The sequence below is a fragment of the Haliotis cracherodii genome, unplaced genomic scaffold (assembly GCF_022045235.1).
Source record: "Haliotis cracherodii isolate W230 unplaced genomic scaffold, xgHalCrac1.p SCAF_4, whole genome shotgun sequence".
Taxonomy (NCBI): Eukaryota; Metazoa; Mollusca; class Gastropoda; order Lepetellida; family Haliotidae; genus Haliotis; species Haliotis cracherodii.
Window position 1 is genome coordinate 14,033,680 of NW_027266297.1, and position 17,036 is coordinate 14,050,715.

General features: G+C 39.5%; 2 protein-coding genes across 3 annotated transcripts in view; one reads left to right on the forward strand and one right to left on the reverse strand.

Moving 5' to 3' along the window:
* LOC139479894 (DNA excision repair protein ERCC-6-like 2) overlaps nucleotides 1-4,034 on the reverse strand; it is a 40,464-nt gene extending 36,430 nt beyond the window's left edge. The window contains exons 1-4 of the mRNA XM_071262812.1: nucleotides 3,982-4,034; nucleotides 2,459-2,544; nucleotides 1,944-2,168; nucleotides 501-567 (exon numbers count right to left, since the gene is read on the reverse strand). Coding sequence (XP_071118913.1) covers nucleotides 501-567; nucleotides 1,944-2,168; nucleotides 2,459-2,507 — 341 coding nt within the window. The 5' untranslated portion in view covers nucleotides 2,508-2,544; nucleotides 3,982-4,034. The remainder of the gene's footprint in view (nucleotides 1-500; nucleotides 568-1,943; nucleotides 2,169-2,458; nucleotides 2,545-3,981) is intronic.
* Nucleotides 4,035-4,345: 311 nt separating this feature from the next.
* Nucleotides 4,346-13,204, forward strand: LOC139478680 (serine-rich adhesin for platelets-like). Of its 2 annotated transcripts, none has more exons than XM_071261247.1 (2): nucleotides 4,346-4,414; nucleotides 7,096-13,204. In XM_071261247.1, the coding sequence occupies exon 2, from the start codon at nucleotides 7,124-7,126 to the stop codon at nucleotides 11,837-11,839; it is 4,716 nt and encodes a 1,571-aa protein (XP_071117348.1). In that variant the 5' UTR covers nucleotides 4,346-4,414; nucleotides 7,096-7,123; the 3' UTR covers nucleotides 11,840-13,204. The 2 variants fall into 2 exon arrangements, with proteins under 2 accessions (XP_071117348.1, XP_071117349.1); XM_071261248.1 differs by having other exon boundaries at nucleotides 4,356-4,431.
* Nucleotides 13,205-17,036: the final 3,832 nt, after the last annotated feature.

Here is a 17,036-nt window from a genome sequence, read left to right on the forward strand (position 1 = left end):
GATTTAAATCGATAGCAGGATTTGCAGATGTGTACCGACAACTCGGCGTCAACAGATATGTTTGAAATCTTTTCATGTTTTTAATCAAGCCACTCATGTGTTGTGATGCAATTCGTGAAGTAACAACTGTTTTATCATAATATAGATTTTGATTATTGATCAGATCGTCTTCACTGGGTGCCGCCATTTTGTTTGATGCAAGTGATGTAAGAGGCGGAATCTGATTGGTCAGTAGGAGGGACATAGAAGGGACACAGCTTGTAACAGCCACTGGTAGCACTACGATCAAGCCAAGAAATTCCAGCCTAGTTCGGCAAGGGTGGAAACTGGACTTTTACAGTTAGTTAACTCCCTTGCCTCGGGAAGATGGTCATTGTCATTTTATTGCAAAAACAAAAAAACAGCTTGCTTGCTAGCTTGCTAGGTTCAGGAAGTTACTCTGAATGCAAGATGATTTGAGTTTTATTGTCACTGAAATGATAATATGCATAAATACTCACTCAAGTCGTAAATATTCCTCGTTGCCAAAGAGTGGTTTACACATACTCTTCTCAAGAGCATCCTCATCTGTAAAGAAGGTGGTATCTCAGCGATGTGTTGACAAGGACTGACACCTTGTCCTCACGTTACACCCTCAATTAACAATAATTCAATGTTCAAAGCAAGTGACTCATATCTCTGTATGTCAATGAATCTGTATCAATAATACATTTGCATTATGTATTTACTTATGTTATATATTTTTATGTCATTCATGAAATGATTAGACACTTACTTATACCAGTGCACACTTTTGTTATTTATCAAGTCACATGAGGCAATCCAAAACGTCAGACGGTCGAATCGCTTATAATGAAATACAGTTACAACGAACTAAAATTTGCATCATAACCATAGTTTACTGTATAATATTTTAAAATATGTTTTAGCAAAAACTTTTCATAATGATTTTAAGTAAATAAAATGTCTTCGTAAGAAGGATCATACATGCAAAAATTCAGCTGTATCAGTCACGCAGTTATCAGAAAAGAAGATATTTACAACCAAGGTCCCTTGCCCTTGCCAGACAATCACAGCAATGGATGTTTTGGCTTTGACAAGCTAAGTGAGTGAGTGAGTTGGGTTTAACGCTGCAGTATTCCAGTTATATCAAGGCGTGGCAGCTTAATGTGAAGGAAAGCCCGAAGTGATGCAGGTCTCAGATGTTTACCATTTCGGTGAAATCCACGAGCACGGGTATGGTGCTGACAAACCTAGAAACATAATCGGGGCGAACCGGGATTCGAACCCACAATCATAGGTTTCTAGTGTGCCCAAGGGGCGCAACCCCGACAAGCTAAGAGGTGGCTGACACACTCAAACAGACAAAACCTCTCCAAATGTAACTCAAACTGTAACTGTTTGAGGTCAACATGTTAAAGTTTAATCTTTTGTGAAATTTTTTAAATATATATTATGTTTGCGACAGAAATACTGAAATATGATGCCATCATTAGAAGGAACATGTATTTTTAGCTTCACCTGTCCAGCAGCTTTACGGGGGCCAACAATGTCTTTTGTGAGAATTTAAGGGCTTGGTAACATGGCAAAAGTGTAAAAGTTAAATCAAGGTCAAAATTCAGAATACCCCAAAAAAACTAGACACATATGTTATGCACCAATTTCTTTACAATTTGTTTAAAGAGAACCAAGTCATGGGCATTAATGGGTTTTTTTTAATATGGCTGCCATGGTGACCAGTTTGAACATAAGACTGGAACCTCTTGATGAACTGATGAACTTCAGGTTTCATCATCAGTGGGAATAAGCATGTGGTCCATGTGTTGTTTGAGGAATAGATGTTTACAGGTGAGCTTACTCGACCAAACAGAATTTTACTACACCAAAAAGGATTTTACTAGACTCAGGCTTCTGACTTGTGGCAGATTGGTTCCATAGCTCACCTTTTTCTGAAGAATCCATAGTGTTTTTCCTCCGTCCAGACTTCTGCTTGGTTGGTTGGAGGCTGGAGATAGGTACTTCTTCATTTTCTTCAGAGTCATACTCATCAAACTTGACCACAGCAAATACCCCCTTTCTGTTTCCACGGTGAATCTCTTTGATGCATGCTCTGTATAGCTCCCCATCACCAGAATATGGTGCCAGACATTTCTCACCTCGGGCCCAAACTGTCGAAATATGTTTTTAACTTTTATCAGTGAATCTGTAATAATTACACAAAGACTGATGAAGGAGTAAACATACACTCCGAAACATTGTGTTCCTCATAATAAAGTTGATATCCATATATTCCCTTCCTTATACACAAAGACTAGACTGTTACTTATTTTAGATATAGATTTATTCTTTTACCTGGAACATACTATTACAGAATAATGTGACTTCGATCCAACATGTAACCATGGTAACATTTATACATGGACTCACAAACATAATAATCATCATGACATTGATTTACCTTTCTGCTTACTTCTATCATCTCCTTCCTCATCACTGGTGTGGGGCATCGTCACTCTGCTCAAGTTTTAACCCATGTTGCTTCTTCTGCAGTAGCATATAGCCATTGATTTGAAAACATTTTAAAAAAAATCATGTTTGGTTTATACGTCATGCGTATCTTTCTCTTCATACTTGAAACTTCCGGATACCCACCTCAGGATGCTCTGAGTGCAGTGTTCGAAATAATCTTAAATCTCAACAAGACAGTCAGGCAGGTGACCCACAATATTGTTGCCTGCCCATCTTAAAAGTTTACGTATTCAGACATTATAATACTGAATATCGTGAAAAATAAGGGACAAATCGCTTCTTGATTCAACTGAAATAATATAAACAATTACTTGAGAAACCTACAAGGAGTTATCGCCACCATTTCTTGCATGCTTTTTTTTAGGAAATTAGAAGTTTGTAACTCATCTGTAAGAAAAACAAGCAAGCTTTTCACTTCAATTTGCCTCTAATAAAAAACATTACTGAAGCCAGTTTACTCTGCACAGCACTTGCATTGTCACCTTCACTGTGCGGAGTTCTAATGTTTTAGTTTGAAAATCAAATCAGGCACGTGACATTACACTCAGAAATTATATCATGAATGATTTAAGAACACACAGAACTGTCAACATATACTGTCCCTTTAAGATGAAAAAGCTTCCTGTTTTGACTTTTGCAGAAAGTAATAAGAACTGTGAACAAATAGTGGCATACATGAAGTGGTATTTAATAAAACTACATTATAAGATGTATATGTCCTTGTTTTCATAACTGTATCCCATTATCAAAGACGAAGAAAACTACTATCTTAAACTGCATGTTGAAATGTTCAGGGATTCCACCTTGGAGTATGAGTTGACTCAGTTTTTATGATATATCATAAATGTTTGATTACTGAATGACAGGGTTAAATTCAGTTTCTCTCATATACATAGATCTAGTTATTGTTTCTTTATGATTTTTTTTGCCAAGACGAGTTGAGGTCTTTTCACCAATTTCACACCATTTTTTCCAGGAACATATGGATCCATTTAGCCGATACCTATCACCAAAACAAACATAATAATGCTGACTCTTGTTTTCTTGTATTCCTGGATACCTGTAAATACTTGGGAAACAGGTTTTCTAAAAGCATTAAATCTAAACATAAGCACGAGGATACGTAGGCTAATGGACGATATAAACTTTGCTGAATGTAATATAGCATCATGTAATTGCAACTTAAATTCAGGCTAAAATATCTTTTGGCGATTTGGGGTTAGGCCAATTTAATTTTTTGTGTTCGAAACAGCAATAATGGGGAGGCCTTTATAGCCAGCTGATACAGTGTAATACAGTGATAGCAGACAGCCGACTGGTCTCAGAGTAACAGACTATGTTGTTCGAATTAATTGAGAATGACATCGCATTTGAATAAGGTTTTTGAAAACCTGGAGCTAGCGTGACCTGTCATGTATCTAAGATTTGCTATATTTGACTTTACATTATCACCTTATCTGATTTCCGTGCGGGTAAAAGTCCATTTTCGAAACCATGCAGAAATTGACAAGCTGGAGCATGGGTTTTTCTTTGATACATGGAATGATTATTTATTGTCTATTGTCAAAATCACGTGTCAAATACATTATGAAAAATATGAAAATATATTCCATTACTGTAGCTATCAAGATCACTTCACTAGAACGACCAATGTTTGTCAACAAATTCCCCCTCGATAATTATACAGAAACAAACAATAATTACTCCCTATTTTTAATACGTAGAATACCATTGGTGTAAATATCAGAGGTGAACCAATGGAGATCCTCGTATTAACAATCTAAGGCATGTGCTCGAAAATTTAGTTTCCGGTTGTTGATAATGATGGTTGACATTGCTGTAATTTTGTGAACATTTGAATGATCAAAACCACCTTTATTTAATGGTGAGTTCGAACAAAAGGTTTGTAATGCGTAGTTCATTCACTCGTCTCGCAAATGATAGTTTCTTTGGTCGACTAGGAAGAAATGTATTTAGTTGAAATCCTTTCTTTTGTCACTCAATACGTATTTCCTTCTCTATCATCGTGGGTTATAAAGTCGGCCAGACAGTAAATTGACTTGAATGACGGTGCATTCTAAAGCTTTTGTAATAAAGTTTCTTATTGAGCTCTCTGTGGCTAGTGATTAACACTTTACAAACTTAATAGTAAATGAACAGTGAAGTCTTATTACTCTCAATTCAATATAATTTGTAGGATATCCTCCTTCACAGGACATTTTGTCTGACAGTTGTTTTAATTTCAGTGTAAGTTGATATTTAATGAGACAGCATCCCTGTTGTTTTTAATTTCCAAATCTGGTACACCCAAACTTATATCCTTGTTATGTGTTTTCAAGACCCCAAGAAATGAAGAAGTACTTCTGATTACGTGTCTAATAACAATCCAAATAAGCATGATAAGCTAAAATTTAGTCTTACCTTTGAGAACATAAGTACCAAACCAATGAGGTGTTTGACAATAGATGACATCACTCGACTGCAGCAGAGGTTTACAGACAGGACCGAGGAGGTCACGTTTTTTATCAAGGATTTTGTTTTTTTTGGAATATAGTTGAAATTGTATTGTTGAAGACATCAACTACTGGTATGAAGCAGAATTTGAGCATGTGGAGATTTGATTCACTCATCCCATGAATATCCTCAATGTCATCTTCTCATGAGGATGTAAACATGTTAAAGGTAAAATTTATATATATTGCCTTTGGCTTAAGAATTAGGCTGTTGGTTCAGGCATTTAAGGCTGGGCTAAATTGGAAAATAACTGACAACAACTTTCCTGTCTGTCAACAAATGGTAATCACACAGACTAATGATAGTCTTGTCTGCATGATGTGACAAAGACACCAAAGAGGTCTTTCTCCCACTTTCATTATTCCAATTTTAACCCTTGCAGCCCAATGTACCAATACAAAAGCCTATAAAAGTAACATGAATATGCTTTGACTTTATATAGAAACTTAAATATTACTACTTATCCTTTGAACATTATGACCATGGGGAAAACTGCTCAAGGCAAATGCTTATTTGTTTCCCAGTGTAGAGAGTATATATTCTGTTTCTTACATACCGTGCATACTATTAATTATTATCCAAAAATATTTCTTATTGACAGTGATAGAAAGCGGCACTGGTCCTGTAGTCCTTGCCAAACTGCCCAATAGTTAAGGTATCATAAGGACAAGTAGTAGAAATTTGCATATTTTTAAGAGTTTTGCTATATCTTATTAATATTAGGACTTGTGGACTAAAAACGTTAGTGTCTATCACTGGTTGATCATTTGAACATATTGAAGATATCATGGATCTAGGGACATAGGGATAGACAACTAGTTTCAAAAGTATATTGTTTTACACGAAATGCTGAAATGAGATGTCAGTTGTTTTTTAGATAAGTAAGTTATTTTATCTTTGAATACTTATCAGTTGCTAACTTTTTGACATACCATAAATGGTATCCCTTGGATGATCAGTTGTTGGTTGATCTGGAGCATGTGTAGAGACCAGGGCCCACTTGCACAAAGCGATCTAAGCGCTAAGACTATTGTAGGCCTATGCTAAAGTATGGGAGTTAAGATCATCTTAGCGCTAAGATCGCTTTGTGCAAGTGGGCCCTGGACTTTGTTTATGACCTGAAAATGTCTTTTCACCTGTGTAGTGGAGCCATACTTATATTGAGTTGGCTAAGGTATCGTAATTTGGTGCCCAAAACCTATGATCCCGGATTTGTCTTGATTGTATTCCTAGGTTTTTCAACACCATACTTGTGCTCGAGGGTTTCAGCAAAGTGATAAATGTCTCAGCTTTGCATCTAAATGATCACTTCGGGCTTTCCTACTACTTCCAACCAATATGCTGTGATATGACGGAAATATTTTTGAGATATTCTTCATGGAATCAAAAACATCCTGTCATGAATGTGCCATCTGTATAAGCCTCCTGAGACCTGAGACCTGTGAAGATCCGGGTTAGAATCGGTCTTCAGCAACCCATGCTTGCCGTAAAAGGCGATTTGCTTATCATAAGAGGCAACTTTAAGGGATTGGTTGGTGAGGCTCGCTGACTTGGTTGATCGTATCCCACTTGCATAGAACAGTGCTCATGATGTCAATCACTGGATGGTATGGTCCAGACTCGATTATTTACAGACCACCGCCATATGGGTGGAATATTGCTGAGTGCGGCATTAAACAACAAGCAAACAAACAAATCTTTCGACCTGATAAAATTACTTTTACACAACAAATGTTCACTTTCTTATCAATAGTGCTGTAACACTGCACTGACAATGCTTTGGTCATGATGGTTGTAATATTTTATTAAAATATTCAATGATGCACTGAAAAGTTCCATAAGCTGATGTCAAGTCACAGATTACAAGTTAAAATATCAATAGGCGACATTAATACTTTGCTACACCATTCCAGATTTGGCCTGTTTATAAGATTACATGAAACCTGCATCCACTGATGCAAATTCTCAAAGATACAGTGAGCTACAGAGCCAAGTTTGCTCTCCTTTGCAACAAGACAATCAAGTTCTAACACTGATTTATCTTTATTTCAGAGATAGAATGAGATGAAAAACTCAGAAAATGGCTGACGTAGCAGAGGTGCCGAATTCCGATGGTCGAACTCGAAAGAGTAAAAGGAAGGCTGCAAATAAGGCAGTGGAAGAACCCATGGCAGCAAATGATGACAAAGATGAAGACAAAGAAATGGATAAGCCGGATTCTCCATCGCGATCAACCTCATCTCCAGACCCCAACTGTGCTATCTGTCTCAGCAAGCTGGAGAATAAGTCATTCACTGACAGCTGCTTTCACATGTTCTGCTTTGTGTGTCTCCTGGAGTGGTCCAAAATCAAGGCAGAATGCCCATTGTGCAAACAGCCATTCAAGAGTATTATTCACAATGTCCGCTCTTATGATGACTATGATCAATACCACCTTGAAGTTGACGCAGTAGGGAACCAATTTTCTTTTGGTAGCCCCAACGGACGTCGTTTTCGTTATCGGACAACATTGACCCAGGATCATGTTTTTGGTTTCCGACCGAGAAGAAATTCTCAGCATCCTGATATCGGAAGCCGTTTGCCTACGACGATTACCACCCGTCAAAACTGGCGTCGACAGAGAGAAGCAGCTACGTCAGAATTCAGGCGACGCGTTTACATCAATGGCATGCGAGTTGTAGGAATCAGAGACTCAAGTGGACGATCTAGGAATATATCACCTGAATTCTTTGCCTCAAACCCTGCCACATCCCATCGCCTTGTGCCCTGGTTGAACAGGGAGTTGAATGCTTTGCTATACAATCATGAGGAACATGTGCAATTTGTTCTGGAATTGATCATGGATCTGATTAAAAGGTTCCCTATTCAGAGTGAAGAATTTTTTCAACACGTGTTTCCATTTATCAGCAGACACACAAGACACTTCATGCATGAATTTGAAAGCTTTGCAAAGTCGCCCTTCTGTATTTCATCCTATGATCAAAAGGCTATCTATGAGCAAAAACCAGAATCAGTATCAGATTCAGATTCAGTTCACTCTGACGGAAATGACAGCGATGTTATGATAGTATCCCCAACTTATTGTCCAACATCCCCAACTTATTGTCCAACATCCCCGAGTTATGTCCCTAATCCTGCAAGAAGAAGACGTGACCCTGGGGCTGTAAGACTCCACCACCCTCGGTCCGAGATAACTCCATACTCTGTCAGTCTCCGGGACTTATTGGAGGAAGATGATGACCAAATCACATCTCACTCAGGCTGGGAATCTCCTATTGCTGGTCCTTCTTGGCACTTGACTCCTGACACCAGCAGTGCTCTTGCAATTCCTGGAAGCTCCAGTTCACAGCCAGGACCAAGCTATCAATTTCTTAATAACATAGCCCGAAGGAAGAGGTCAAAGGTTAAGGTGGAAGGTGCTGCTGGAATCAATGTAGATTCGGAGACGAATTTGGTTGAGTCAGATTCAGAGTCAGGTAGTGATGTCGTGTGTACTGGGTATGACAAGCCCTGGCAAGAAAGGACTCCAGTAGTTGTTTCAACAGATACAGAAGAAGAAAATATGATAGAAAGGGCTGAGAAGGTTAAGAGAAAGAAAGCCCAATCCAAGCGACAAGAAGACTCCAAGAAAAGTAGGAGGAGGTCAAGAAGTCCATCTCATTCACAATCACGGAGAAGAAGAAGGTCAAGGTCATCGTCATCCCGATCTAACCACAGGCGAAGTAGATCTCATTCGGCGTCAAGACATCGACGTAGGCAAAGATCAACATCTTCCCGTTATCGCAGTCGGTCAAGGTCAGGGTCAAGGCGTCAGCGATATAGGTCTCCTTCACCATCCTCTAGGTCAAGATACAAAAGAAGGAATAGATCCAGATCTCTTGTTTACGAGGATGCATTTGGCTTCTCAAGACGTACAGCACGTTCTCCAGAAACAAACAGTGTGCTACATTCAGACGCTAGAAGGAAGAAGAAAAGGGACCGCCACAGAAACTCAAGGTACAGTGACTCCTCTTCTAGGTCAAGGTCGAAATCCTCTGAGAGATACCACAGAAGTAGACATAATAAATCAAAAAGTTCTAGACGGCATCGAGGATCAAGAAGTTCTAGTGTTGAAGTCTTAACAAGCAAACATAAACACAAGAAACATCATAAGAAGCACAAAAGAAGCCGAGACACAGATAAAGAGAAGAGTGGTTCTAATAATGTCCAGTATAAAATAGTTAAGGATAAATGTGATGGAAAATCATCCAAAGACCCTCTCTTGTCCATCACCATCAAACGAGATAAGTCCGAAGATACACCTGTCGTGTCCAGCACTGTTGATGCTGCTCCAGTTGTTTATCCTGAGATAGATATCCCTGAGAATTTAGTTATCAGAACAGAGCCAGTTAGTCCTCAGCGTACAACTGAAGCATCAAATGAGACAGTCACACAGACAAGTGAAGAGAGCACAAGCTCCACACAGCAGATCCCCGTTAGTACAAGCTCCACACTACAGTCACACAACCAAACCAGTTCATCTACTCAGCAGAAACCAGCAACCCCTAAAGAAGGCTCTGACAGAAAAAAGGAAGATTCGGACTCCTCTGATGACTGTGTGGAAGTTAAGAGAAAGTCATTCAAGAAACATCCATCTGGACACAAGAAAAGCAGGAGGCAGTTACCACGGATTCCTGACCCTTCCACAAGCACCGTGACCAGTAGTACATGTGTATCCCAAGTTTCTGACCAGAGGATCCCAGTACTGGATGCAATGGCTCATTTGTTCCAAGGATTGAGTAACCAAGGGCTTTCTCAGACTCCACAATCTGATTTCAGAGCAGTTATCCCTGGGATGATGTCAAATTTATTTGATACCGGTCTAATGTATGGCTATCCCGCTGCTGATTGGTCCAGCTTGTCGAACTTCTTACCAAGACTTCCTGCTCAAGTGACCTCATTGGACCACCCAGTGATGGTGAGTTCCAGTGATGATAGTGATGTTGTTGTAGAATCTGTAGATAACAGCTCCAGACAAGCAGTGTCATCCAGCAGCAATTCTGTCCGAGACCGAGGACTCCAGGACCTGATGAGAGTCAACTTCATGGACAGGATTCCTGTTCTCTGTGATGAGATACATAGTCATAAGAGTATTGAAGTCCAAGAGGAAATCAGTGTTGTGAATTCGGATAGTGATACCATCATCGAGGAGGCTAGTTCTACTGGAAGACCAACAGCCTCCGATGCTGTAATGGAGGTCATCGATAGTGATGACGAACCTAAGGACCTCTCAACACCAGAAAGGACACAGATGACCTCCAAGAAGGATGAGTCCAAAGACACAGATAGTGTCAGCAAAGACCTTCCTAGTGATACCGAGGACATTTTACAACCAGAATTAATTTCAGCTGTTATGCCAGAAGCACTACATGATTCAAAAGATTTGCATCCAAATCATCCGTGCTCCATGAATGCAAGTTCCTCAACAGCCAAAACTTCTGATCCTGACTCTGACAAGAATGAGATGATTTCTGGGGATTCTTGTGCATCACAAATATGCGATAACTCCATAAAGAATAGTAACAGCAGCAATGAAAATATAAGCCAGAATCCATCCACCTCTGGAGAAGAATCCATTGATGTAGGAGTTGAGTGGGGCCATTCATCTGACCCAGTTCCAGTAAATAATAGAAACGGAACTGCAACCGACCACAGATCTGAAGAATCTATGGACATTGATGTAGTTGGAGATTCTGATGCTGGAATGAGAAATGACATCGCTATTGTTAGTTCCAGAGATGCTGGGTCAGATGAAAATGGTTCAGAACAGCCTGTTGCTAGTGAACAGATGCACCTGATGTCTCCGTTAATGAACAGTGGACAACCCAATGCTGACAGTACTAGGCCCATGGCAGAAGCCTGTGTCAGCAATTCTGCAAATGAGCCTTACCCACTTCTTGCTAGTGAAAGTAATAATGTAACCTCACATTTGCCTAAGAATTCTCCCCAACAAGACAATGGGGAACTGTCATCTGGTAGCATTTCATCGCATTCTGTGGAAGCTGAAAGTAACATTGAAATCAGTTCCACTGGTGACGGAACCAGTGCAAGGTGTGACTATTCTCTTGACGACGGCAAGGTTGTCTCATCTGAAAATTGTGACTCGCAACCAGCTCCTATACTACAGATGATTGAAGGTGTGAGTGAAATTTCCTCGGATGAAGAGGAGGCACTTGTCCAGAAACATCCCCAAGTAATTGCAGATGCTAGTGATATATCTTCAGAGGAGAGTGATTTTGGGGAGGTCGCTCAACCCACCCCTAGTTCTGTATCAGGATCTTCTAAACTTAATCCTCAAGTGATTGGGGACAATACAGACTCTTCTGATGAGGGCGAAATTTCTTCCGATGATGACGTCCAACCTCAAGAGATAGAGGATCTCAGCAATGTGTCTTCAGAGTCTGATGACAGCAGCAGCAGACATGCTTCAGAAAGTTATAGAATATCCCAGTTTCAGTCAAATCAGGCACGACACTCTTCACGCATTGTTAAAGCTTCATCAACAGCAAGCATGTCAAGGGGGTTGGATGAGACCTCAGTGAGACCAGCTGTGGACTCAAGACTTAAAAATAGTGATAATGACGATAGTAGTTCGGGAGAACTAAGTGATAATAGTGATGATGAGCAGGTTTATGATGATATTTCCTCCTCAGAGAACTTTGACTCACCAGCAAGTCCTAACAGACAGGTTGATCAACCTTTAGTGACAAGAGAGTTAGAAGAGTCACTGAGTGAAGGAGAAATAGTATCAGATTGAATGAATGTGTTGATTGATCTTATGTCTTTCCTCACTCACATGCACTACGTTGTCTTGCAGATCATTCTTGGCTTAGTGTGCATTTATATATTTGAACCGATGAGGATCTTACAGGTGACCCTGTACATCATGTACATAAGATTTTATATTTATGGATATAGCAGTCATAGAGTTAGGACTGTTTTAGCTTCTATACTTAGCATTGTCCCTAGGCAAGTGAGTTAACTGACTACATAAGTCCAGTTTCCACCCTTGCCAAACTAGGCTGGTATTATGGAGTTAGAATTTGGCTGGACTAACGAGTCTGTGCATAGTCCAATCAAAATCATGCAACAAAATAAAAATCCGGTTCGTAAACTACGCGAGGATTTCGGTCAATTTATTTCTGTATAAATTACCACCAAAGACAATAAATAGATCTTAATTGTGCACCCCCCCCCCCCCCCCCCTTTTTAAAAAAGCTGTATCCGCCCATGGGACATAACTCGTAATAACCACTGGTGGCGCCATGATCGAGCCCAGGAATTCCAGCCTAGTTCAGCAAGGGTGGAAACTGGACTTTTAAAGTCAGTTAACTCCCCTGCCTCGGGAAGATGATACTTAGTAGCACTGTGGTCATATTGTGAAGTGGGGGCCCAGCATGCAGAAATAAGTGTGATCTTGAGTGAACTAATTTCTGTCCTGTGTGGTTGATTCACTTATTGCAAGTGTTGGATACATAGGTAGAGGGATGGAGAGTAGCTGACATGCAACAAACATCACTGATCCATTGGGCAATATTAGGGCTGGAAACCAAGGGGTCTTTGTCATAGCCAATAGAGATTTAGGGGGTCCCCAGATGTAAAGGATATATGCCGGAAGCAGCAAATCTCAATGACCCGAGGACACCCTTCAGCTTGAACATTGCTGATCACTACTGGTTAATCAAACACTTACTGTGACCCAGTTGGGCTTGCATGGCTTTATTCCTACATTCTGCTGACACTGTTTATAACTGAAATACTGTTCAAAGACATTAATCTCGCAAACTCACTCGGCTACAGTTGGTAAAAGAGATTCCTGGAGGTTTTACTAATCCAGCTGTTGATGATTTCCCACTGGAAAAAAAACATTGGCATCACAAGTCAGTTATTATATTTATTATTATTTATTCATCCTGTTCAGTGAGGCAGTCCAGATTGTATATGTATAACCAAAAATAATTTGTATTGCACTAGAGCTCCAGAATTTTTGGTGTTGTGGGTATTTTACCCATGCATTTTAAAATCATTGGGTATCAGTGATTCTATCTGGGTATTCAAATTTCTGTTACCCACTAGTTTTTACACATGTGGGTATTAAAGTTAAATATTTAAAAACACTATTCATTCAATTTTCACACTGCGCAGTATGATCATGATGATGTTTGGATGATATGGTGTGTTATCTATAAACTGAAGAATTTCCCTTCTCTTTCTACGCATTGTTTGGTCAATCTGAAATAAACTGTCTCGGTGACTGGGAGCGATTGATAATGACCAGCTGTTACAGTTATTTATTGACACTGAGTTAATCTGATTAAGTTGAGTTTCTCATTAACCAGTGAAAAAGTTATAATTAACTAAGTGGACAAAGTGTTCAGATCAATTTGATTACATGCAGGATTAGCGTTGTTGTTTTAGCTGACAATTTACACAGCTTTTTTTCAATAATAAATTATTTTTTGGGACTGTAATTCTAGTCCAAAGTCCAAAGTGTAAAAAGTCTGAATTAGAGAGTGGTACATGTTGTAGGTCAGTTTGAGTAATGACAATTTATTCGAGAACTGAGGGGACTGCAGAAAAAGTCCAGTTTCCACGGAAATCCGAATTTAGCAGAGTCTGATTTGGACAGATTCCACTGTATCAGGGAGATGTGATGTTTGTTGGCTGGAACTACACATCTTGACTCCACTTTGTGTAGAGTCCTTGCATCGTTGATGGGGTTAAGCCCAATGAAATGGCATTCAGCATTCTTGTCACCAGGGGGTGGACTAATGATCTAAGGCGCAGCAGCTTGTAGTTCAGAGTTGTGTCCCATGGCGATGCCAGGATCAGCCATCATGGGTTTGAATGTTCACTTATTATGATAATTGGACTGCCAGCAACCTACTGTGATCGTGAATTTTACTTCTATCCTTGTGGTACCGGTAAATGTCTTTAAGCTGCATGTCTAACTTTGGGACTGTTATGATATTTTAGCTCATGTTTTACAATCTAGATCTGGCATTAACGAAATATCTTATAACAGGGCCAAACTTTGGAGTGAGTCTACTCACCCAGACATGTCTCTTGACATCATTTTCCGTACCGGAAGATCTCAGTATTATTAATTATCAATGTATGGAATTTTATTTGCAAAGCTTACAAGACAGAAGGAATGTTTTCTAGACTCTGGCTAGAGACTAGTGGCTAAAGTTACAGACTGCAGGGTACTAATTATGTTTAGATCTACTCTGGAATAGGGCACCAGACCAGGATCTGCTTGCAATAAGCCATCTTAACACAGACAGGATTGAACTCCCATACCTCATCATAGACTTACAGTAGTCTTAATGCTAACATTGCTTTGTGCAAGTGGGCCCAGCTTTCTTTTTATCAAATGTAACAATAGTTACAAGAGATAACATTGCATGTTTTCAGGTGTGCAGGTGTTACTGGTATTTGATGCCATGAAATTTGAACATTTGAAACCGCCAGTTGACACAAATGATTCATTGACATTATAAAATACAAATTACATGAGGAGTTTTAAACACAACATACAGTACTTTGGGGAATCTTTATCTGGTAAATTGATATTCAACTTAAAATTTGAGTTGTAATTAGTGTTTGAACAATGAAATAAGAGTATTGTATTGGTGCAGAGCTATGTGTAATGAGTTCCATGTTTCATGCTTTTGTCACACCAATTATTGTTTAAATGTTCGCAATATGAATTATTTTGAAAACCCTGGTGCTTAGTATATAGTACTGTTTGCTGATTACTTCCCCCTACCCTGGGTGAGTGAGCTAGTTTTGCGGGGTTTTAGCAATAGTCCAGCAATATCACGGTGGGGAACACCAGAAATTGATTACGTATGTCTACATATGCTGAAAGCTTAGTTTTGTTTCTAGTTTTATTAGTGCCATACTCATAATAAAGTGGTAAACATCTAAGACCTGCATCACTTTCGGCTTTCCTCTCACACAAAGCTGACCCGTCATGATAGAACTGAAAGTCTCTTCAAAGCTAATTAAGTTCAACCTGCTCACTCCGAGGAAGGGTAGGCGCTTATGAAAGATTGGAGGCGGGTATTTTAAACACTGATAAAGTCAGCATGTTTAGTATATTTGCAGTAACATCATGTATACATATGTTATGACTTCTGAAGTTCTGGGAAAGATTTGTTTTATTCAAAGGAGGATTGAAGTGACCAGGGACCATGGAGGCAATGCATTTGATCAATTATTATTCATTTTTGATTCCACATAAAACCAACATGCAGAGATATAACTGATATAATGTTCATAACTGTTAAACCCAACTCACTCACTCATTCATTCATGAATGCAAGCAGGAACCTTCTGCCATCAGAATTTCATCCTCAATGGATGATTATCCAGTGTATATATCTCGTGACACATTTGCCACTGTAGCTTTGTTTGGAGTCTTGTTCAGATGAAACAATGCTACAAATAGCGATTCGCGATTGCAACAAGCAGTGATGTTAACTGTTCTGGACTCACATTGTTGCATACTGTCTCAAATACAACAGAGCTTTCCTCCACTATCTGACTCAAATGAGAACATTGTTGTCTATCTTTAAGATCATTTATTAGTCGTCCGATTTGTGGGGGGGTCAGGTAGCCCAGTGGTTAAAGTGTTTGCTCGTCACGCCAAAGACCCGAGTTCGATTCCTGACATTGGTACAATGTGTGAAGCCCATTTCTGGTGTCCCCTGCTGTGATATTGCTGGAATATTGCTAAAAAGTGGCGTAAAACCATACTCACTCTTCTGATTTGTTTTAATGTATCTAGGGTTTGCTCGTGTGAGCTATGAGTAATAGATCTATTGCAAACTCTCATTTAGAAGAATCTGTTTTAATCGATTGTTGACTTTAAGCTCAGGTGTATTAGGTTGGAGGCAAGGAAGATGGAGCTGCATGGTGACATCGATTCTGAAACTTATCTTTGGTAGCGAATTGGTCCTGGGTGTTGTCGAAATAGATGGCGAGATACATTGAATAATCAAGAGTTAATATGTTTGAAACAAATATATTTGTTCACCACTTCCCACAATAGGTATAAACCGTTTCTCTTTCAAAACACAGGCTCCAATGATGACGTGCATGTACATTATTTTGCTTTTTGAGCATTTTTTAGTATCACAAATATGCTTTATATGTTTTATTTTATTTTGAGTATAGAATAACCTTGCGATTTAGTTGATACCATGGTTACCAAAATGTGTTTGTTTTTTGGCTTGTACAGCTGTTATGTAAATGTAATACTTGTACATATGTGTATATTCAGAATTATTGTTGTAATGTTAATCAGGGATGATCCTCTTGACCATGTTAATCAACAATACCAAAAATGTCAAATAAAATCCAGTGATATGAATGGAAGGATTGATGTGTTGTTACTCGCAAGGCCTCATGGTGCACTTCAGGCAAACGCAAGACAGAACACAAGGCCACAACTTTCTCCAGGCAAGGCCACGACTTTCTCCAGGCAAACGCAAGACAGAACACAAAGCCAGGACTTTCTTCAGGCAAACGCAAGACAGAACACAAGGCCAGGACTTTCTTCAGGCAAACGCAAGACAGAACACAAAGCCAGGACTTTCTTCAGGCAAACGCAAGACAGAACACAAGGCCAGGACTTTCTTCAGGCAAATGCAAGATGGAACACAAAGCCAGGACTTTCTTCAGGCAAACGCAAGACAGAACACAAAGCCAGGACTTTCTTCAGGCAAACGCAAGACAGAACACAAGGCCACGACTTTCTTCAGGCAAACGCAAGACAGAACACAAAGCCAGGACTTTCTTCAGGCAAACGCAAGACAGAACACAAAGCCAGGACTTTCTCCAGGCAAACGCAAGACAGAACACAAAGCCAGGACTTTCTTCAGGCAAACGCAAGACAGAACACAAAGCCAGGACTTTCTTCAGGCAAACGCAAGACAGAACACAAG

Coding starts and splice junctions, on each gene's coding strand:
- LOC139478680 (XM_071261247.1), top strand. CDS start 7,124: ATGGCTGACGTAGCAGAGGTGCCGAATTCCGATGGTCGAACTCGAAAG.